This window comes from Lepisma saccharinum, chromosome 12, assembly GCF_977018435.1.
Source record: "Lepisma saccharinum chromosome 12, izLepSacc3.1, whole genome shotgun sequence".
Classification (NCBI taxonomy): Eukaryota; Metazoa; Arthropoda; class Insecta; order Zygentoma; family Lepismatidae; genus Lepisma; species Lepisma saccharinum.
Window position 1 is genome coordinate 51456792 of NC_139240.1, and position 25254 is coordinate 51482045.

Sequence of the window (25254 nt, forward strand, 5' to 3'; positions counted from 1 at the left end):
CTTACCCCTCGCGGCCTCAAGTGGATCTTCAAGAAGCCAAGAACTTGCTAGCGAGTGTTCTTTGTGATTGTGAAGTTCGTACAGGACTGAATGTGCCGTTTCGTTTTTGTTTCGGAAGGAAGGTGAACGTGACATTACTGCAAAGAAGCTGTTACGAAGTGGATTGCGACGTAATACAAGCACAATAATGCAACTGACGAGGTAAGTTCCTTTCACATCACAGCAACTATTGTTGTCTTCAAATTAAGACCTACGTTCTTTGATTTGCCAGTGTTCGCGACATCGACGTGCGCATGGGGTTCAAGAGGGGGCAATTTCCCCTCCTAATACTCTCACTTAGAAAGGTACTATTTTACTATAGGGGTGGCACCTATAAATAATTTATTTCGCACTTTTTTACATTGCTAACGTACTATTCTGGAATGCGGAACATTTCTTTAGGTGAAATAATGAAGTTCTAACGAAAATAATGTATATTTCTTACATTTACGAGTACTTACTGTTACTCGTTACTTCGATTCTGTAACACACATTATGGCGATAGCGTACTGGTTCATCGCGCGTTGTGAGAGTGTTTTGTCGATTTATGCAGTGTTGCAACCTTGTTCACCGGAAAATACCTACTTTCGTGCCCGGATTTGTAATTATGCTAATATCTTGCAAACCATTGACGTTAGCCTCACAAAACCATTCACGTTAGCCCCACAAACCATTCACGTTAGCCCCACAAACCATTCACGTTAGCCCCACAAACCATTGACGTTAGCCCCACAAACCATTTTCCGTAAGATTATGTTAGGCAAGCAGAGTTTAAAAAAATAAAAATACTCGACACGTCATGTTATAGTGAAAACATGGCGAGTTTGAAACACTGACTACGGGGTTTACGTCATCTAACACACGGAACATTGTGCTCTCGTGCAGAAAGCAAATGGCGGCAGCAGAAACAGCGTGTCGGACAGAGATTTTCGCAGAAAATAACATGTATTCACATTAAAATGGATCAAAACTACATTCACGAACTTCCACAACGCTACAGAAAATGATTTGCGTAAGTACTTTCTCCTGTAAAAAGTAAGAAATACGCCACCCCTATGGTAAAGTGTTACCCTTAGAAATTTAGTGTAGATAAATCTTATTACCGTTATTAAACAGTATTATTCTCCTTAAAAAATAAAGTACTTTAAAGCCGACGAAAGTTCCCAGCAACCATATGGGTATATTTCCTACGAAATTGGACTATCTCACTTCGTTCTCCAGCAAATTACTTATTATTAAGACAGACGCATTTTGTTCGTTAGACTAGTTGCGTTATGTGGTCCCATAATAAATTGGCCACACATCGGAAATGAATAAGTTATGTGTAGTTGTTTTGAATATGTGGTACGACATCATGTGTATATGTAAATTAGTCTAAACTACAGAGAAGGGAAATAAATGGGGGAGGGCAACAGAAATTTTGTGCCACGAAAACTGGAATTCTTCTAATAGAGTGATTTTCGGTGGGTCCGGACACACTATACCCATATTGATTATCCATCAACACAGTGATATGGAATAAGGTGTTCTATCTCAGATTGAACGTTCATCAAGATTATTTTCCACCTTAATCAGAGGGTCTGCATACGCCTAAGGTTGGCGATACTTTCACTTTTGAGATTTTCAAGAAACCGTGGACATTTACACCTTTGCTGGATTCAAACCTGGACATTTCAGGTGGCATAACTAGTGGCGTGCCCAGAATTTTCGTTCGGGGGAGTCCTATATTTTGCGCTCCTTTATTAACGTCATTCTTAGAAAAAGAAAGTACCAAATTGTTTTGGGTGTTGTGATCCCTATCGAATTCACCGTGCACGCCACTGACAATAGCATAAATTCTATAAAATCTATGTAACTAAATGCAGGCAGATGGTCATGTGATCATATATATTGCAAGCTTCGAATTGCTACACCGAGTATACTAATATGATTTCGAGTTATTCAAGAACATGGCAAATTATCTTGGGCATATGGTTCCAATAACATTTATTAAATATTTAAAACAGGGCTAAGAATATCCGAAAAAGTAATCCATTTTGCAACTATGTGTAATTCGAAGGCAAAATTGCTCCAAATAGTAACAAAATATTTTCGATTATGACATCTTTACTGTGGACAATAGCGTATAATATTTGCTTTGGGTATACATTTTAATTCTGCAACATAATGTCGGTACTATTACAGTAAAACATGTTATCTACAGGCTACCCCCCTTAAAAACCAGGCATCTGTCTTATTGAGCTCCCCCCTTCGCGACGCTCAAGCTTGTGGTAGATGGAAAGTACTATTGTTTTGCAATGGTACCTGCAATTCATGCATATTTTTTTTTCGAGTCTATGGTATTACTTGAATAGTCTTACTTTTCAGTAAAGAAATGGCCCAACCGTATTTATTTATTTACAGAACAAGTTTATTACTTAACCGTAACTACAAAATAATTCAGATTAGACATATGTATCTTCACCTGAATCACACAATACAAGCATCACAAACGCTGGTATCATTACAGCAGACTTTAATATAACAAATCCAATCCTCATAATAAATCCATTAAGAATAGAACCTGTTTAACATATTCATACATTTAGCCTGCGTCATATCGAAACCCTAGTTCACCAAATGATTTGAGATCTTTGTTATATTCAAGGGTATAATTTTTTGTAGTGAGGTTCTTTTCAGGGACGTATTTAGGGGAGGAGATCCAGGGGGTCCGGCCCCACCCGAAAGACTTATCATGTACTAAAATTAAATAATGAAAAAATATATTATTTTAGCCTTTGTTGTATAATTTCCGCTGAACTTATTGGAAGACAAGGATTATATTGGGATCATACGGCTTTGAAGGACAGGAAAGACGTATTTAGGGGGTCCTGATCCCCCTCTCCACCCAAATGACTTATTAAGTACGAAAAATAAATATAATGAAAATATACTCGATTAGCATTTGTGGTATAATTTCCTCTGAACTTATTGGAAGACAAGGATTATAATTATATTGGGATCATACGGCTCTGAATGACATTACAAAGACGATTTATGTACACTACTACTCAATATGCATAAAATATTAATCAGAAACTTATTTTTCTCCAACTGCACGTAAATTAATTTTTGTTATTCGATCAATATTCAATTATTCATCTATTTGACATTAATTTCATTGTCAGGGCACTTGTTCTTATATAAATTATTCCGATCTCTATTCCTATACAGTCTTTTTACCTATTCGTGTAATAATAATAATATAATATTAATTCATGTATTGTATTTAGTATTAATTTTATTTAATATAATTAATTAAATTTAATTATTATTATTATTATTCCTGAGACACTTGGTTCGGACCCCTTCCCCCCGAAACATTTTTCTAGATATGTGCCTGGTTCTTTTATATACTTCTGTTCTCGGAATGATGTTTGTAAGTAATCGTCTATTAGGTAAATGTTCCTGTCTCATATTAGACAATATTTTTTCTAGTATACTACAACTATTAGGTACATACATTTATTATTTTATGCAGAAACATTATGCATCAAGTCATAGTACACCTCATAATTTTGTTTTAGATGTGCACACACTCTTCGAACAATTGAAACAATTTAACCGGTGATTCATATTTGCCATTGCACATTTCTAACTAGTATTCAGTTCTCCGTGTGTTTCTCAAGTTTTTGGACGTTATGGTTCCAAGCATAGGCGTAGCTAATGGGCTGCTTTATCAAAGAGAATTAAATACAGATATTTCAATAAGAGAGAAAATAAGCGGCAGTTTGTAAGAAGCTGAAAATGTCATTACTTGGTACAAACGTGTGCATTACCGCTGATGAAACGGGTGTCTATAGATTTTCGATTTTTTGATGTCATTGGAGAAAGAAGATATTTACTGCATTCTACTCTCTACTGCACCGCCTTTCTTCTATACCTGTCACAAGCTGCACGTGTGAGAGAGAGCTTTCTCCAAGCTTACCCAAGTTAAAACTAAATTAAGAGCAACTCAGAAGCAGGATAGATTGCAAACCCTGCTCTTGCTATTTGTGGAAAGGAAAAAGCTTAGTCTATTGATGTAAATGAAGTTATTGATGGGTTTAAGAACATTGTACCTTTTGACAGACGTCTCTCGTTATAGACGACGTGTATTTTGATGTATTTGTTTCTAACATTTATGAACATTTTGTGTGTGTGTAATTTCTATGCAATTTGATTTTTTCTACTACATATATTCAGAAATTTTCAACACTGTCATTTAGTGAATTTATATTCCTTTACAAACATCAGTGCAGTTAAAGAGCCAAGTGATTGTGTTGAAAAATATGCTATTGAAAAGGTACAAGACCTCATTTTTTTCTTTTGTGCACACCCAAATATAAAGTTCTAACTACGCTTATGGTTCCAAGAACTTCTGCTACTGATGTTCAACAAAGTCAAGGACGTTAGTTGCATAAAAACTGTCTTCATGTGAAAGGCTTTGGAATCATGTGATGGTTTTAAGATTGTAAAACATGGAACTTGGAGATATTCTGAAACCGGTTTTCAAGCAGAGCAGAAGTTCCTGATGATGAGTCCAGTTAGGAACATAACTTTTTTTGTCTACAGGAAGTGGTTGTATGTGTTTTTTGTGATTCTGATAAGATTATATCACCTATACACCCACCAAGAATCAAGATATAAGATAAACGTAACCAGAACGTTTGACCTCGACAAACATCAACTTGTGTTTTCTGCGTGATCAAAACATGATTAGCTGCAGAATTATTCAACTACCAACGTGACGAGTACTGAAAGGTCACATGCCAGTGGTATTTGTGTAATCTGTGATTTCCATGAAGAGAAATTGACCACGATAGTGTAGAGGTTATTGTGTACCATACCGCAGTTACAATTTAGTGAATTTAGTATTTGAATTGAAAGTGTGAATCTCTACGTGTCGTGCGTAGGCGTGCGCACGGGGTGGGGCAAGGGGGCAGTCCCCATTACATAATAATTAATGTAAAATACTATAACTGAAATCAAATTATACGTATGAAATACCTATATACTTTTAGGTTGACATTAGTTCTCGAAGAGGGGAGGAGGTATGGCCATCCTTGCCTCCCCCCTTATAGACTTTCCACGCCCCTAAATTATTATACTTTCACCTAGAAATTTAGTGTAGAGGTATCTTGTCGCTGTTATTAAACGATATTATAGGAGAAAATGAAGTATTTTCAAGCCGATGAAAGTTTAAAGCAACTACGGGGGAAGGGGGTACAGTGGCGGAACCACAAGGGGCAGAGAGGCCTTTTCCCAACCTTGGATGGAAATCAATTCTAGGGGGGCAAACATTGAAGTAAAACAAAGCAAGACTAGCAGAATTTAAGAGTAGCAGGGCAAAGAATACTCAAGATGGAATTAGTTTTCACGTCTCTCTTGCATTATTCCTTCCAGACGGCCAGGAGCACCTGCAGGGAGGCACAGAGGGGCAATTGCCCCCTCAACTTCAAATTTTATACAAATAAAAATACATTTCGTAAAATTTTCTTGCGCGCTTCGCTCGCAATGTCTGCTTTTCTTACAGTCTTGTCAAGTTCATAGTCGTAACTAAGGGGCGCCGAACAATTTGAATGAGAAAAAAATGTAAAAGAGAATGCCATGGCGTCCCATGAAATTTTTTGCGTCCTATTAAATCAATACTGTTTTCAGTTTGCAAAAATTTGGATTGAAAAATTTCTTCCTCGCTTCGCTCGCAATGCATCTCTGTAATGCATTGTAAATTACCAGAGATAAGTAAGAACAATTAAGTTCGCGTGCTTCAGACAGTTGCTGCAATAACAGTTTGGTTTGGAGGAAAAAGAGCGCGCACATTTCAGAGTTAATTTATATAATTTTTGCTGTTGGTTTGTTATTGGGCGGATAAATTGATTATGTAATTTATTAAAATAATGTGCTATATATATATATACACACATACATCCCCCCACACACACACATACCCATCAATGCAATAAAACTAAAACAGTGAGATAAAATTAGTTTTTTCTTTCCCGACTGAACTTTCAAGGCTTTTGCCCCCCCCCCTAATCATAGGGTTTGCGCACGCCTGTCGTGTCATATTATTAACGACTATTGTTTATAGGATTTTGTCTTAATTTTTCGTATAATACAAGTACATGACGTCAACTACCACTGCAAATGTTTTCATGTTTAAATTACATGTTGCTTTTCCTTAAAAACTGAAGAAATTATACAAATTCATCATGAGGGTGTCGAACTTTTTTAAATGTTGTTAACACAACTGAGTGCCAAGGAAAGAGAGGTAGGGTTACGGGAGTAAATCCTCAGAAATATCCTCAAAATAATAATAATACTAATGATAAAACATGAAAATTAGCAAAACTTAAATCTTAATCCTTTCTTTCCATATGCATTTTTATTTTTATGGATGAATTGACTGGAACACTGGCTAAGAAGGAATTGGCTGCTAAAATGGCTTATGAGGAAAGTACTTATACAGGGAAGAAGATATCAGATGGTAGATAATATTAAATTATGTAGATCCGACGCTGTAAGGCGCAGTATCGGGAAGCCTGGACGTTAGAGTGGAAAACATGGCTAGTAAGCACGATAACTATGAATGAAATGATTGTATGTAAAATATAGATGAAGGATATATGCAGGTAGTGGAACTATGCTAACACCTATTTTATCTTATTACACCATTCTTCTCACCCCTTACATATTACATAGTCCAGCGTGTTACGACGCCAGTTGTTCCGGGTTTGAATCCCGCCTCTTATCAACTTCATCCTATTATCACTCATCCTTATCTTCACGATTTGTCAAAAGCGTCAGAAAAGCAAAGTAAAACAAAATAAATCACATTACAAGCGTTGTAGTATCCTCAGAAATTTAGTAAAATACGACTTCTATTTTTAACAGTTGGTGATACATTGTACAGTGAGATACATACGTATTACTAATAAAATGGTTCACCGTCATAATTATTATCTTTGTTTTTAACAAATGAGAGCTTCAATAAGCTGCTGATAATCTCTTCACATCATACGTCAAAATCCATTCCTACAAAACACGTACAGTGTGATCCAAGAGTATTACCGTTCAAATTGTCCATCACCATGTTCGTGCACTTTATTTGACAAAATAAGAGCTTCAAGAATTAAAATAAAACTCAAAACAAGCTGTTGACAACTTCTGCACCAACGTACATAAACCCCACCGCTTAAAAACACATAGGATGAGAAGGATTAATGAAAATAATCATGGACGATTTGCACGGTAATACTCATGGATTACACTGTACAACAGAAGAAATAGTGAAAATAATCATGGACAATTTGCCGAGTAATACTTGTGCATCCCACCGTACCATATATACACATATCTGAAGCATGTCTACATTCTACAGCGGCTCGGTAAACTTGACCCTATGAACAACTGCCACAATGTATCACAAGATTGCCAGTCTTAATTTGATCAAGCAGGGTTGCCATATCCTATCACTTTTGGTATGGTTGCTGAAACATCTTATTTCTGATTTGAATCTAGCCAGATTTAGTTCACGTTGCCAGCTGATAAAAAAGGGGTGTGTCTCTATCACGTGACAAAACACAATCGACTTCTCCCTATCCATCTTGCGATATCAGCAAAGAAATATGTAACTAAGACGTTCGTACCTGATTGGAGATTCTTAAGGGTATTTACCTTGAAAATGTCACAGATAATGCACAGCGCTTGAAACACAAATATAAGAAAAGAAATCTAAAGATTCGTAAAGATATTATTTCTGTTTTTGAAAACTAGGGTTGCACTTGCAAAAGTGTTTATCAGCATCTCATGTCAACAATAACATACACGCAGTCTATGGGTAACTTAGAGCTTAGTGTTCTAAGTTTATTGACCTTCTGTGGGTAACCTAAAGATTAGCGTTCTGGTAACAAAGTCTTGAGTTCGATCTTTGACTCGGTTCTTTGATTAGAGACTGGTTTCGTCTTGAAATTCAAGGGTTCACATTGTCGAAGAGGGATTTCAAACAAAAAGAGTTATCAAGGAAATTGTTTGTCATAATGCCTTCAGTACGCTGTGAAAGTTTGTCTGGCAACATTGTATGTACTTCTGTACGAGAAAGAGAGAGAGAGAGAGAGAAAGGGACAAGAACAGAAAGAGAGAGAGAGAGAGAGAGAGAGAGAGAGAGAGAGAGAGAGAGAGAGAGAGAAAGGGACAAGAACAGAGAGAGAGAGAGAGAGAGAGAGAGAGAGAGAGAAAGGGACAAGAACAGAGAGAGAGAGAGAGAAAGGGACAAGAACAGAGAGAGAGAGAGAGAGAGAGAGAGAAAGAGAAAGGGACAAGAACAGAGAGAGAGAGAGAGAGAGAAAGAGAAAGGGACAAAAATAGAGAGAGAGAGAGAAAGAGACAGAAACAGGGGGAGAGAGAGAGAAAGGGACAAGAACAGAGAGAGAGAGAGAGAGAAAGAGAGAAAGGTACACAAACAGAGAGAAAGATACACAAACAGAGAGAGAGAGAGAGAGAGAGAGAGAGAGAGAGAGAGAGAAAGGGACAAAACAGAGAGAGAGAGAGAGAGAGAGAGAGAGAAAGGTACACAAACAGAGTGAGAGACACACACAAACAGAGAGAGAGAGAACGAGAGGTCGAGGTATTCGTTCTGCAAGTTGAAACGAAGACTTGCGAATGTGTTTTGTTTTCCAAAACCTGTTTCATTGGCATTTCTATTCCTTTTACTTCAAGTAGATACATGCAGAGCATAGTAGAGATACTTTTTTATCTGCAATTAGCGACTCTACCGCTGCTTCTTCCGCCCAGATATAAAATACACCCAACGCCATCTGTTGGCGACTTTTCTTAATAATAAAGTATTTTGACGTTTCCAACTTCAACCCCCTCCTTAGGGGTTGAATTCCGAAAAAAAAACCTTCTTAGTGAGCTCTTACGCAATAAGAGGAAGACATTCCTAAATCTTCAGGAACCTTCATATGTGTTTGGGCTGTGCGTTAATAAGGTAATAAATGAAAAAAATATTAATATTTTAAGAATTGTAATAGTAGGTTCACACACGAAGGTGCTACAACAGCTTGCCTCACTTTGCAAAGGAGCCTACACGGGGCCACAGAAATTGTGTATGTAATAACCTTAGCCACGTCCTCAACATATATAAATCTGACCGGGGTAATTACGAAGGAGGGTCAATTGAAAACCTTCATTTGTTTTTTATCTAGAAAATTTCTGCATGTAAAGTTGCATAAGTGTGCTGCATTTTATCATAGACCAATTGCTGGTCCACATATATTTTCAAGTCTGAGTTAGTGCCTGTGTACCTCAAGAAGAAGAACTTATAAGCCACCGAAAAGGTCTTTCCACCCATCTGAGGCGATTGTCGAACTTCCTCCTCTATTTGTAAACTTGCTGGCGTGGTAAGCATGCATAGACACAATGAATTTTCATGTGTCGTAGAATATCTGTAAGTTTTAGGCTTCCACAGAGCAAGAAACCACTACTCCTAGCTGGTGCATGTGTATGCAGGAGGCGCCATCTTGAAAATGACAAAAATGGTGTTGTGAAGCTCACTTGATCAATGTTGCAGCCTTGAGGTCGTTTTGTAAATAACAGTCTATACCTCAAGTAAATTTTAGCCGTTTGCAGTCTGTGCAGCAATTTTTGTGTGACTTTTAAGATTTTCACTCTCGTAGTTTGGGATAGACACTCATGTGGTAACATTATAAGTAAGTCTCCAACTGAAATTAAGTATAAAGGCAACTACACAAAATTACAGAAGTGACGTACAGTGGGATCCATGAGTACTACCGTGCAAACTGTCCATCGCCATGTTCGTGCACTTTATTTGACCCAAAAGGAGCTTCAAGAATTAAAAGAAATTTTAAAACAAGCCGTTGACAACTTCTGCACCAGCATACATAAAAAAATCAACGTTTAAAAACACAGGATGTAAGAGAAAAATTAATGAAAATAGACATGGACAATTTGCCGACCAATATTAGTGGATCCCTACCAGTGATGTGCGTCTACGCGTAAACAACGATAGTCTACATTTTACACGTAGACTATTTTATACACGTAGATTACGTAATCTATGTAAACAACATGGCGAAAGGTGATAACTTAGCAAAGGGCGCCGTGGAATAAAAAGAAAATTATACTGCGTATCAGTTGCTGATGTGTGAGGAGAACTTTTCATACTCTTTCTTCCAAATTCGAACAATTTCTCACCTAGGAAGAAACCTAATATAGGAAATATTCTAGTGTTTTATGGGAAAAAGACCACTCTTGCCTCACGACTGCCATCTGTTGTTGTTTTTTGCACACTATTTACTTTCTTCCATAGTTGATAATAGAAGAGAAGATAAATTTTGTTGTAAATAGGGTTCTTTTCATTTCGTTAGGAACCAATATAGTTGAAAATGCCACTTTCGTTTCATGAAAGCCTTGAAAATTAATTTTAATGTACTTTAGATTGTCTACGTAGTCTATGTAAACTATAACCCTATGTAATCTACGCGTAGATTACGTGTAGACAACGCATGTAGACGTAAGCTTATAGTCTACGGCACATCACTGAATTCCCTACATAAATATGTGTCCACCCTAAATTTTATAGTTTTTTTAATCTCCAACTCAATTCGATTAAATGTCCATGTTTCTTTAATCCTTCCCAAAGGTCGTTGTGAGTTAATTATTCCGTATCTCTACACGCCTGATACAGTAAAATGCGCGTGTGGTAGAATTTTTGCCAGTTATTGACGTCATAGCTATCACGCGGAGGTCATGTGAACACTTGCGTTTCCAACGTGGTAGAGCAACAAGTACAAACATTTGCTGAATAGAGAACATGTGTTATTGCGAGCATATGCATGCATTGTTGATAGAAATCCTTGTGTGTCACAGATTGTGAAATGTTAGAACTATAATGTATGTCAGTAGGAACATGTATTTTTAATGTTACTTCTCTCGTGTTATCCGCTTGACATATTTTTCTGCTCAGTATATCAAAGTTGTATGTTTTACAACATCTCTACTAAGTGCATTTTTTTAGTAACAAGTTTCGGACGTCTTTTGGCAACACTTGAAACGTTTTGAGTACAAAGATAGATTGATTGATTTAGTGATTTGTGATTTGGTTTGATCTGCTTTATTTTACTTCGCTTTTTGTGCCACTTTTGGCTAATTTGCGAAGATGGGGATGAGTGATGATATGATGAAAATGGACACTCACAAATATCCATGTCCAGGCGTCGCAACGCGATGTGCTAACCACTCCGCCAAGGGAGGTAGTCATTTCTGAGAAGAGATAAAGACGAAGCAGCAACAGTATTTTTACCTAAAAAAGGTCTGAAATATTACTACACAAAGTTCTAGTATCTGATATCGTTCAACGTCCTGCTCTATGACTCCAGAGTTGGAAAGATATGTCTTTATCAATCTCTCTGTTTCGTACTTTAAAAATTCGTAAGGTGAAAGAGAGGGATTAAAAGATAAAGAGACAGAAAGAGAGAAAGATGGAGAAATGAAAAGAGAAAAAGTCCTGTCTCATTTCGCTTCTCTGTATCCTCCTCGCTCAGTATTCCACTATCTTCTTTTCTTTCTCTCTCTCTTTTTTCTCTGCTTCCCTCTCTTTCTCTTTCTTTCTTTACTATTGATCTCTTCTCTTTGTTTCTATGTCTCTCTTCTCTACACTTATATATATATCTTTGTTTCCCATTCCTTCCCCCTCTTTACCCTGTCTTCCCTTTGACCCTCCTTTTCTATATCTCACCATTTACTTCTTCCTTGACTTTCTCTTTTGTTTCATCTCTCTTCTTCTCTATGACTCTCCCTTTGTGCCTCTTCTCTCTCTTCCTCCTTACCTTCTCCATCTATTTCTTCTTATTCTCTTCCATTTTCTGCCTTGTGAATTTTATTGAACATCCCTTCCTGCTCAATCAGGGGAAAACATAACAGTACTCAACAGTCCATGCTATTTGCATTCCTTTTTTTTTCTTTGACATGGTTTTATAATTTGATTGTGCTGGTTCTGCAGCAGTGCAAAAACATGGTAAAAAATTATTTACTATTATCTTTATCGGCTGAAATCTCAAAGTTAAAGATGAATTGTCTGAATACCATTGCATCAGGTTAGTTACTCACCCAGCTTATATGACAAAAAGGATTGCATTGATCAGCTCGAGAAACTAAATTTGATCCTTTGGTACAGACTAGTTATCTTGGAGTTATTCTAGGGCTGTTAGTAAGAATCATCGATAGACATTTGTATTTTTTAAAGGATGAGATTGTATTTATCCAGTATTTTGAGGACAAGTTGGGAGGTACTTGAAGATAAGTAGGGGACTCTGGGCTAAAGAGCCAGGCAACAGTTGGGCCAAGACTCCGTGCACTGACCTCGCTTTATCCAATGAAAAGCCTTATGGTTACTTATTACAGTTCTTAGTTTTGATAAGACTTTACGTACAATCATCGATCAAAATCGATGAAATTTAATGACAGTGTTTTGTTTTCCAGCATGCAGACCGTCCTACGCCCTGTCTCCAGGACGCTGAGGAGGGCCCTGAGCACATCTGACGTCATCACCGAACGCGTCGACGACAAGGGGATCATCACCTTAAACAGGCCCTCGGCACTCAACGCCCTCTCCCCAACCATGATGGAGCAGATACAGTGCGCCCTCAAAGCCTGGCGAAAGGAGGTCTCCTTGGTCATTATACGGGCCGAAGGTCGCGCGTTCTGCGCAGGTGCAGATCTGGTGGCCATGCGGACCATCGACAAGCGGTACAACACCCACATGGCGTCTCTGCTCGCAAAGACGATCCTGCTGCTTCGTGAGTTTCCGCGACCAATCGTAACGCTCGTGCACGCACCGGCGTACGGTACCGGTACCGGAATAACCATCAACTCGCACTGCAATATCATGGGACCGAATTCGTTTCTCTCGTACCCGGAAGCGGCGGTGGGCATGAGTCCCGACTGCGGGAGCACGTATATGTTCTCGAGGATGCCACCACCGCTAGGAGTGTACACTGCGCTCACGGGGTACAGGATACACCCAACCGACGCACGCCGATTGGGATTAGCCACGCACGTGTGCACGCAGGATGCGTTTCAGGATATCATGGAGAAGCTTCTAAAGCTGCTGAACCCTCACGAGGCTGCCATAAGGGACTTGCTAAGAAGTTACACAAGCGTGAAAGAAGAGTCAAAGTTGGAACCGGTTTCAGACGAGATCAAGCAGCACTTCTCCCACTCGACAGTTGAGGAGATAGTCAGGTCGCTTGAGCGAGGAGGCACCAAGTGGGCGTTCGACACGTTGAAGACCATTCGAGCCATGAACCCGCTCTCGCTCATTGTTACCAAGAGACTCATTGACGAAGCGGACAAGTGCAGCTTTGGAGCATGTCTGTACAGGGAAGCCCTTGCATTGGCGCGCTTTGGGAGATCAACAGACTTTGAACAAGGTAAGTGGAAACTCAGCAAATCCCTCTTCATTTGCTTCAATATTTCCGCTAGCATAAATCCTACGTAAATCATGAAGACTTAGATGGGCAGCCTATGAGTCACGACTGAGAGAGGAAAGAAGTGTTTACTGGTTTCTTTTGGGAAACACAATGGTAAGATACTTGTAGGAAGGCCAATAAACGTTGGTAAGCATGGAAAAAATTGGATTGATCTTGGCAGGATAGGGACAGATGGAAGGCTTGTGTTGCTGCAGCCATAAACTTTCGGGTTTAAGAAGGCTAGAGAGTTAGTTAGTTACAAATGCAACTTCAATACTTTCAAAAATCTTATATCATTTTTATGGCAGACAGTACTTTGCACGAGCCCGACCCTGTGGCCGAGTGGACAGCACATCGCGCTGCGACGCCAAGGGTCCCGGGTTCGAATCCCGGTCGGGCTTGGTTGTTTGTGAATGTCCATTCATCAATTTCATCATTTCATCACTCATCCACATCTTCGCAAATTAGCCAAGAGGCACAAAACGCGAAGTAAAATAATCTAAATCCAATCAAAATCAAATCAAAAGTACTTTGCACGACCTGTAAAATTTCAGTTAGCATTTGCGATTACATTAGATAATAGGGTTGACCTGGATAAAAGTACGCACCTTAATGTTTTTTAATTTTCATGATGTCAGTTTTGCTAATAATGATTTTTTTTCATGACTTGCTTGGCTAATCAAATGACTTCGTGCCTGGAAAATGTTCCAATATTTAATAATTTATAATAATGTTACTGTACTAAAAAATACAAGAAAATGTTAAAATAGGATATTTGTGAAATACATAGCAATTTACTTGTAATCTTATTTTTATATTTTACTAATGAAAAATACAAAATAAAATTTACATTTTTAGGAAAAAGATCCACCGTAATTGTGACTTGGTATGAAACAAGCCTTATTTTTCTTCTGTAAAATAAATTATTTAAGAACAGTGGAATTGTCTGTTTTGAAATGAACTACTGGAAAACTCATTGAACACTCTTCAACTTCCAGAATAAAATCATATCTGTGTCAAATTCAACAGTAGTCGCACACAAAGCTTCCGGTTTCGTAAGCGTAATAAAGCTGATGCCACAATTCTGTACACTTTTGAACACTGTGTCAACACAGGGCACTTCGCACGCTGGGTAGAAGTTCTTGCATGTCCGCTGACGTTTCACCAATTTCCCTTTGCCTGATGAAACTTTGGATAGTTTTTTATTTGATTCTGCACGAAATAGGGTCGTTCGATGTTTTTATTGGTTGCCAGGTTTCTTTTCTTTGCCCGTTGTTTCAATTTCTTTTTCAGTCTTTCTTTTTAGTTTCTTACTCTCTTCACAATGCCTTTGTTTGTGGTGTCTGTCCATATTTTAGACGAGCTAGGCTTTGAAGCTCCCTTTCGACGATTCTTCTTAAATCCACACTTTGTTTACTTCCCTAACACAGAACCTTTAACAAAAAGGTTAGCAATGGAGGGAAATGTATTAATGTGTACAGTCAACGGCAAAGATAATGGTAGGCAAATTGTCCACCGCTATTTTAATTACTTTTTTACTCTACATCGTGTGTTGTTTTAAGGAATGAAACTATGTTGGTTCGAAGCATTCATTCTTCTCGGCTTATTGACGTCATTATTTCAATTCATTGTCATCACTAGGGCTTTTTATGACAGCATATTTTTTTTTGTAAGGGTGATTTGTTCTCTAAACATATAGAAATTCATATTATGAAGAAACTAATAAAATTAAGGTGCTTTCTAAGGGCATATTTGGCCATTTCTGCGTGATAGAGCATATTTTGATGGATTTTCGGTCATATTCAGCATGTTTTTTTGCATTTTCAAGAAATATAGAGTCATTTTCGAAGTGGATTCTTTCTTACTCCCATGTTTACTCGAGAGTTTTTCTTTCTTTGGACTGCAGCAAAATGTTTTTCATTTTTATTTGAAAATTTAGAGAAAAGAGTTGATTATGCATTGCAACTCAAGGCCCATAAAGTGAACTAAACACAGTATATATGTGAAAATATCTCAGCATTTAGATATCGATGTTTGAAACAGTCCAGTTATAAGGGCATATTTTTGAAACTATAGTGCATATTTTGTAAAAGCATATTTTATTTTGCATATTTTGTTGATTTTTAGATCATAAAAATCCTAGCTCTAGTCATCATAATGTGTAGAGCAGATTGCATTTATATCGTGTCCGTCTGGTGCTGCCATCTTATGGCAAATCAGCCAACGGAAAACCAGTGGCTTTAAATCTGAAGGAGACAGATTATGAGATTACAACTACAAGTTATTTTAGACAGCATGGATGATATGAAAATTTAATATATTACAGAGTCAAAATAACACCAGGAAGAGTAAAGAAATTAGTTACATCATTCTGTAAAGAAGAATTAACCAGACAAAACAAAACTCCGTCTGTAGCTCATGTGCCGTACCTCTGCAACGAACACTCACGGAACCACACGAGTTGCACCGAACAAGTGAAATTGTTAATAGGATATTTACCCCGTGCGTACCTTTACCCCGGTCTACCCTAAGTTATGTGAGAACCAGAGGGACGTAACTTCAATTTATGAAATTTATAGGAGAGAGGAAACAATGTGTTCTTAGGAATATGCATGATTCTCTATACGTGACTCCACCTTACTGCTAAGGATTACTATAGGATTAAAAATTATAGATACTCAAGTTTGGACTCCAATTAAACATTAAGCAGTAGGCCTACATAGAAACAAATTACGTCAAAATTTAGCTTATTCAGTTCTGCGTTAATCTATGGTAACCAATTTGTTTTTCGAGTATGCCTTTTATTCAACAAAACAACGTTGAAGTTCATGAAGCAGTGAACTATCGTATATGTCACGGTCAAATGATGTAATTATCATTCTTGGACAAGGCAGTTACCTCGGTCTTGTTCTTCATCTATCATATGATACTGACCATGAGCTAAATATGTTTATCTTGAACCCTTTCTCACACCATGAACCTAGTAGCATAATACATTTGTTTCTTTGAGATCTTACATAAAAAAATAACTATGCCATTGAACATCATTAGAAGTTATAAGTAGACTCTGGAATGTTATTTAATTACATATTTTTTCCCATTGTATGTAGCCAAGTAAAAATTACATATGTCAGCGAATTACAATGTTAGGAACCATACATGTGAATTCCATGTTACATATTATACATATTTTGAAGTCTATTACACATTTCCCGTTTATATTACAAATTTTTAACATAAAATGCGGTATATGGGACATCTTTCTGGTTTTCCATTGAGTGAGGAATTATGATTGTGAGACAAGCATTGAAATTTTGATTTTTCCAAAAATCAAAATCCAAAAATGAAAAGAAGTTTCAAAATGTACTTAGGTGGTTCACTGTGCATCACATTAATATGTACTGACACACAATCACTTTTTATTCATTTAAGAAATAATGTATTGTATGAAATGTACATTTTTTAATGTTTTACCTGACAAATCATTCTGTTCATTCAATGAGAATATTATTCAACATTGCAAAAATTTGAATGAATCTGTCGCGGTGAAAAATATCTGACCACACTTGTTTCAAAACTGTTGTCATTCACGTTATTCGTTATCATTTAATCACGTTACAAAGTTTCCAATGAGATTTAGTACATTACAATTTTATTATTTCACGTAAACTTCTTAAGACGTAATAATATTGAGAAATTAATTTAGTATAATTACATTTTTTACTGCGAGGAGCCTAAAAAACAGGGAGAAAGAACACGCACAATAGTCATTTTAATATAGTTACATATTTTTACATATTTCAGCGATATTTTCTACATATTTCTCATGTTTTGCGTACAGAAAATTCCGTGCTTTAGGTATAAGCCACATCTAAAAGCAGAAGTTTATTAATATTGGTGACAATGTTCTTTACTAAACCCTCCCATAAATTTAGTATACATTTTACGTTAATTACATAATAATAATCAATAAGACAATACAACCTTGCTTCAAAGATTTTCGGAAATATAATTATAATTTTGTATATAACTTGTTCAATACCAGACATAAAAATCTCTCAATAATCTGAATATGATTTGCATATATTTTGTGACTTTCCTCAATTGTTTCCTTATAAATGGGGCCTTAAATATCAAAGTGGCCCTGAATTAAATGCAATGCCGTAACTTTATCCTTTCTCGTGATTGAACAATCTAGACTTCAGGTACTCACGTTTTCCGCGAAAACGTGAGTACCTGAATTAGCTATTACCACGTGTCTCTGTCCTATAATATGAATCTAGACTTGTCATTTGGGTAATAATTCAAGTATTATACATAATTAGTAGAGGCATATATGTTTGGTAAAAAAAAAAGCAAAATTTCGGTACAAAAACAGAGTCAATTTCGGGTTCAAAAGCGGTAAATAAAATAAAATTTCGCTGTTATAGCGGTGAAAAAGCGGTAGCTATATAAAATTACATGTCGGTACTAAAAATGTGAATATAATCCCAAATTTGATTTAAAAACTGCTCTTACTACACAAAATAAACATATTCCTTATAATAGCACATTTATGTAGTTACCAGGATATTAAGTTTATTCCTGTATAAAGGGGTCGAAATATTTACAGCAGAATTAATCAATTTTCCGTGAATTGCATAACTCATAGGATAATTCTAAATTCAGAAAGTGTCGCGTCGGTAAATAAACTCTAACTATTTCGCATTTTGCAGTTCATTTCGTATTATTTCGTGACAAAATAGGGTATGAAAATGCACCCCACACCTTTCAGAAACATGGAAAATGAACATTACAATGTGTTATTTCACATTTCGTGTTTTCGTCAAAAACGAATTATGCATGCCTCTAATGATTAGGTTCGAAGGCAGAAGGTATTGTACATACTGTTTGTTTATTTTAACTTTTTGATATACTTTTGTTTTCCAACCCATGACACCAAGAAACAATTAATATATTAATATATTATTAATATATTATCCTTTATCTGTTACATTTCCTCTTCCACTCCACTAGAATAATCAAAGGTTAATTACCTTCTCTTTTTGTCTTAAAAAAAACATAATTTGGCAATTCACAAAATTTAAAATAAATTTCATAATAAATAAAGAGGCAGTGTTTCGTCTGTAAGGGTTTAATCAACAGTGTCAAGTTCCATAATTCATTGCACAGAAACTGTAAGAAAATTCAGCTTAAGTATCAGGAGAATAGTTACTTTAATATAAAAAATGTAGTCCACGTGACAATGGAATTACCCAAATACACCTGCAATATCAATGAAATAATTAACTTGTGATATTTTTCACGAATAAACGCAAGTATTGATGTAATTGTATAAATTGTATTCGAAAAATTCTGAAGCTGAACTCTGTCATAACATTGAATGTTTAAAGAATATTTTATTGTTTAAAATTGACAAGCCGCAGAAAACAAACTTAATCAAATAGGCGAGATTTTAAAAACAAGCTTATTGCAAAGTTAAGATATGTATTTTACAAAAATAATAATTTGAATAATAAGTATTTTTACATGGTTTTCATTAACTGATATCTGACGAACAATTTTGTAAAACATTGTTAATAGAATGTACTTCTTGATAAAGTCATTCTCTTTATTCATTTATTTAAAACTTTTAACACAATCATTTCCAGAATGATTAATTCAGTGTAGATTGTTATTACAATTATTCAGACATTTTTTTATTTGCACACAAATGTTCTAATAGTAACATTCGATTATTCATTTTCTGTTTTGAATTTGTAACCCATCAAAGCATGGCAATTTTAACAAAGAAGAGAACATGTATCGCATTAAGCAGCAAAAATGACAGCTTCCTTTATACAATTGCAACAAGAGTTGAAATGCTCATGTGGCCATATAATTTATTTCTTTGGAACAATTAAAAAGTGATGAAATATGAACAATATGTGATATAAACCTGTTAAAATATGTAAAATTAAGTATGCTTTCCTTATATATTGATTGATTGATTGATTTAGATTACTTAACTTCGCGTTTTGTGCCTCTTGGCTAATTTGCGAAGATGGGGATGAATGATGAAATTGATGAATGGACATTCACAAACAACCAAGCCCGAGCGGGATTCGAACCCGGGACCCTTGGCGTCGCAGCGCGATGTGCTAACCACTCTGCCACAGAGTCCGGCACTTTCCTTAAATATGTAGAAGTATGTATCAAAGATAGAAATATGGAAAAAAAATATTGATAATAAGATATGTCTTAAAGCATTACAAACATTACTAATCGTAAAGATATTACAAAATTTCAGTGGTAATTCGTCAAACTAAAAGTATATATTTACTTTTCCTAGCCCTGTTGATGGATGTTACCGAATTCTTGTTACTTTTATGTAGATAATAGGCAAGCGTGAATCTTTACACGTCAAACGCGAACGAGAAAGCAGTGTTTTCTTTAGAAAAGTGTGCATAATATATTAAATTTCATTATCTCACGTCGTCTAACGATATAATCCACCCTGCGAACATACACCTTTTGTGTGCTTTCCCAAACTTCGTCTTGATAAACTTGCGTTTACTTTGCACCACCTTCGGGCAAGATTTTTCTTTTTTACGTACCCTGTCTACAAGTTCGTACCAAATTTGAACCAAGGCATCGTGGTTGGAGTTTCGAAACTTAGAAGTAAATAGCTGTAGGGTTTTCACTAAAGTGAATATATACAGAACGGTTCAGGAGAAATGTTTCAAGTCACATTTCATGTGTGCATAAGAAGGAGTTTGAGTTTTTTCATTGTCCACTTTATGAACAGATAGGGACTGGACCGAACCACTATGTGCCTCCACCAGGTATCGAACTCGGGAGCCCTTTGAGTACAGGGTGACGACGTTACCACTATGCCATCCATGTGCTTAAAAAGGACGGACGAATATCTTGATTTCTGTATTGCAGGCAGATCAAACTCGTATACCCTCACCAGCCCTTAACTGCGCACCTATTCCAGGTCCTATATATATACACATATATGTATGTGTGTGTGTGTGTGTGTGTGTGTGTGTGTATTTCACGAAAAGTGGCATACTCCATACAAATAACAAAATGAATTAATACCTATAGAAATTATTAATGTGTTTAATTGCATTAAGGTTTATATGTTTGTGAATGCATATAATTTGCGCATTTCACCAATAACAGTCACTAGCATCTGCAGCCTATGTACTTCACAGACAAATGAAGTCAAAATTTGCTACATTTTTAAAGCGTCACACACTTAATGCACATTTGTTAATACTTTTCATGAATTCAGCCTATGCCATCGTACTCAAGTTTTTTTTTATTTGTTAGCACACACCATAAAGTATTTCATAATTCCATGAAATCTGTTCATTATGAATATTTTAATCGAATCTCACGTCTAAAACCTTCAATTTTGTATGTAAAATGTCACACACATAACGCTGGAATGTCCCTACGTATATTGTTTGCTTACTTAATTAATGTATTTATTTGCCACTTTGGCTAATCGCGACGATGAGAATGAATGGTGATTTGATGAGAGTTCAATCACAAATATGCACATGGACAAAATATAATACAAGAATTATGATAACACGATTAAGCCTTGTTTGCATGAAAGAAAAAAAACTACATATGCTGACCAAGGCAGCCTATATTTTAGAAAAAAAAACACAATCATGTTACGTTTCAGCACTTTATCAGGGTCTTCCTCAGACTTGAAAACAAACTAATTTTTTTTAAAAAACTAAAAAAAAATAGTTTGTTCTTGAAACGGAACATTGTTAAGGATTTTTTTTACTGAAGTGTATGTAGACTGCCTTGGTCAGCATATGTAGTGTTTTTTCAAGAATTATGATACAAAGAATGGCTGTGGGTCAAGGCGGCAGAACTTATTTTAGCTTTAAGAATGCAACTTCCATTGTGGAAGAGAGGTTGGCATGTAAGGTACCTGAACCCAATATGGCCTAATGGAGTAGAAAGTCAGGAATGCAATACTAATCGTAAGATTCAAAAGATTCAAAAAACATTTCTAGACGTTTGCTGAAAATTAGAGCCAATTCCAAATAATAACATGGATGCAGGGACGGTGTGGTTAAAAAGTAACGTTTAGGCCATGCTGGGTACATGTGTACCCAATATGGCCTAGTAATATATTTTGTTCTTTCACATCAAACAACATCTATTGTAAAGAAGGTATTATAATGCTGTTTCTATAGGTAGATAAGCATATTGATACACTTATATTTTATTTACATAATGCCATGCGAGATTTGCACAAAGAAGTAACATTATTTGCAAACTAATAAACAAGGGAGTGACATGTCACAGTTTGTTACCAAAATACCATGGATTACACATCACAGTCTGGACAAAAGAAAGGTTCCTTATCATCCTTAGTGAGTTCCACACACACTACTTGAACGTAAAGGTATTGAGAGAAACAATTGTTACATTTGCGCATGTTATTCACGATATATTCCTATGTAGGCTATATTGAGTATACCTTACACAGTGCATTTTTATCAAACCTGACTATATATTAAGTCTAGACTAAGTACATTGTTGTAAAGTACAAATTATAAGCTGTCATAATATGTATTAGAGATGTAAACACCTATCTCTTAGAAGTCGTAGTAAGTAATTACTTACATGTACAATATTAGATCACGTGTAACACAATGACAGCTATTTCGCTTCTTGGTCCTCAAGTTACTGTCGTATAGGTACAGCCAATAGGTTCAATCACGTCATTCTGACAGACTAAATTACATACTAACGTCATCTGTTGAATTAACCTTCTAAGTACTTGGAAACAGCAAATAGGCCACATTGGGTTCAGGAACCTTAAGAGGACTTTCCAAAAGACAACCACTCAACCCTATTCACACCATTTTGCTTGTGCAAAGGTGGGCAGGGTGTAAGGGTGCTGGAAGATGTAGCTATCTATCCCGAAGTAAATGTTAATTTTGTATGCATATGTTAATACAGATACCACACAATGGAACACAAGTAGCACTATTCAAAACAATTAATACAAAATAGTAAGCACCGATAACGTTGACGTTTTGTTGAAGTGCAGTTTCCTTGACTTCCATCTGTGTTGATGTTGTGGTAGTGGCGTAGTGCGATGAAATGACTTCTGTTACCTCTGCAACTGTCGCTCGAGATTCGGTTTGCGATACCGATAACGCCGAAATGTTGAATAGTAGTAACAAAACAGAAGAATAATTAGTTCGTGATGGTGTTATCGCATTATAATATTCTCCTGTAGCACCACATTTCGAAGGCTTTCAGGTTTTTCCATTCAGCTTCAGTACATTTCGCAACCACATGGCGCTACATGTCAGACAAATGTCTTTAGAAAGATCTATCTTGTAACCACTTTTGTAAACGATAAAGTCAGCGCCATCTATTTCTCATTCTAGGAGTTAAGGCAATGCTCATAAAGAAAACCAGGAACCCAGAGTGGACTTTCGTTCATCCAGGGGAGGTCTCGGATGCCCTTATCAACAGGATAGTGGCCCCTCCAAGCGAAGACGAGGCAAGGGTACTCCAAATACTGAAAGAGGTGAGACGGTCTTGTTTATTTAACACTTCTTTCTTGGAGTTTGTTTCTTGCACAGGCTTCTCTTTTCTTGTGGGTTATTGGTTTATGTTGAATGACGTAATACTGATAGGTTTGTATCTCTAACCCTTATGCTATTCAGCTCAGTAACGTAGTCAGCAAATAAAGTCAGTTGGAAGGTGGGAGTAGTCAGGGTAATGTGTTATGAAGCCAGGTTCCTGGTTCGAACCCTCGTTAAGGTAGTGGTGTATCATTTTGTTTCCTCAATCATGATAATCATTCCTTTCATAAGTTTATCACATCGTCACAATTGACCCAAAGGGCAGACGAGCGATGTGATATAATTGAAATAAAACAAATCATCACATTCCTTCACAATTGATTTTGGTGGAAGTAGGGTGGGATAGTCGAAAGTTAAAAATAGTGAACAAAACCACTCCTGACGTCAGTGATTGGAAGTTAATTATAATTTTTATACAATCGACTGCAGTTTGATTTTACATTATTTGTGCAACATTATTAAATATAATTTATTCAAATAATGTGCAAGTTACTCCAGATGATATGTGCTTCCTTCTTTATAATGACCTTGTTTTTGATAGAGTCCATAGTTACAGTAACAACGTTACCAAGGTTTAAAAAGTCCGACTTCTACTTGTATAATGCAAATTACAAAGTAAAGGTCAATCTCTTTAGAATAATTGTTATGCTCCATGAAGATCTCTCTTTCTGTTGCTGGTTAAAAACTTCTACACAAAATTGTAATTATCATGTCACTATGCACAAGATGGCAGATGTAGTTTACTGGCAACCATTTTGAACCCACCATATTTGCTAGACATGGGATTTTGGGGAACTTTTAGTATGTTATTCAGGAAGCTCTAAAGTAACTCTCCACCAATTTTCAGCTTTATACAATTTTTTGAAGGATAAGAACCTAAACGTATTGGCAAAAATCTTTGGTAGGAACATAAGAATATAACTATTTTGCACCTACATTCGTATATGTAAAATTACATGGAAATCATTGATGTTTATTATGATTGTTACTGTATGTAAACTCACGGTGATCTATAATTTATACATATTTTTTATCTTTTTTTCAGGACGATATCTGGTCTGAAGAAACAAGTATTTTCTGGAGAGAATATCAGGAGTTGGAAGTTATGGAAAGTAGAGCTGGTTGAGATATAGTTAAAGTACATCAAAATTGTGTGAATGTGTTTCATTGGATGCTCAAGAGATCTGTTTCCATCAAACAAATCATACTTGCATTAGATGATTTATCTTGAATGGAAGTTTTTTAAAAATGTGCTAAAGTAACTTTGTTACGGTTAATTTCAAATGCAAATTTAACACTGTTATCTTTGAGTGTGCAACAGCAAATAACTTATAAACGTTAATTCAAATTCAGAAGAATAATGTTGAGATTTGTTTCAAGGGTAACTGTTAAGTTGAATGCAGATGTTGTGTCATTAAGTGTACAAGAAGAAACAGAGCAACATGTATTGCGCATACAAGAATTCAAACTCAGAAAACAATAATGTCAAATCCGCATGTTCAGTTGACATTATTCATTGAATGTCCAGGTCAGTTTCTACTTAATGCTTATAACAGAGTGTTACTGAAAATGTTTATGACGTTGACAATCCGCAGACGTATTGTGATCAGAAATATTTATAGGACATCGAACAAAGTTTGATTACAAAAACTGTAAATGAGCTTTCAATTTATTTGTTTTCTTGCTTGAAATTAAGTGTACATATTAAATAAATACATGGTGATTCAGTAATGCAGCTATTGGTGATTTAAGAATTAACATCAGTGGGGCTGGCAACTCTGAATTAGGGGAAGGATAGCAATTAAAATGGAGAAATAGAGAAAATTAGATCAATAGTTACACGTACTTCTTATAAACACTCAATCAATGTCCAGATGAAAGAAAATAGGTAAAAAAAACTGTCCTATCTCTCATTTTGTATAGTGGTTGCAAAACGGGGGGTGGGGATGGTAAGGACAGTTTACTTTCCATTGGTAGATAAGGTTTAGCATAGTGCAGGGGCAAAAAAAGTTCCCACGACCCCCCACCCCCATCCCCAATCGCCGCCACTGCTTTTGTACGATAAATTTTAACTCTTTTCTTTG

General features: G+C 36.2%; 1 protein-coding gene across 1 annotated transcript; it reads left to right on the top strand.

The window, feature by feature from the left end:
- Positions 1–24921, top strand: LOC145996060 (3-hydroxyisobutyryl-CoA hydrolase, mitochondrial-like). Its single transcript, XM_083132279.1, has 4 exons — positions 1–201; positions 12562–13511; positions 22970–23112; positions 24216–24921. The coding sequence occupies exons 1-4, from the start codon at positions 188–190 to the stop codon at positions 24294–24296; spliced, it is 1188 nt and encodes a 395-aa protein (XP_082988405.1). The 5' UTR covers positions 1–187; the 3' UTR covers positions 24297–24921.
- Positions 24922–25254: the final 333 nt, after the last annotated feature.

Excerpts from the sequence above, each read along its gene's own strand:
- LOC145996060 (XM_083132279.1), top strand. Across the intron at positions 13,512-22,969 it reads ATCAACAGACTTTGAACAAG|GAGTTAAGGCAATGCTCATA; the intron begins GTAAGTGGAAAC and ends TTCTCATTCTAG. Across the intron at positions 23,113-24,215 it reads TACTCCAAATACTGAAAGAG|GACGATATCTGGTCTGAAGA; the intron begins GTGAGACGGTCT and ends TCTTTTTTTCAG.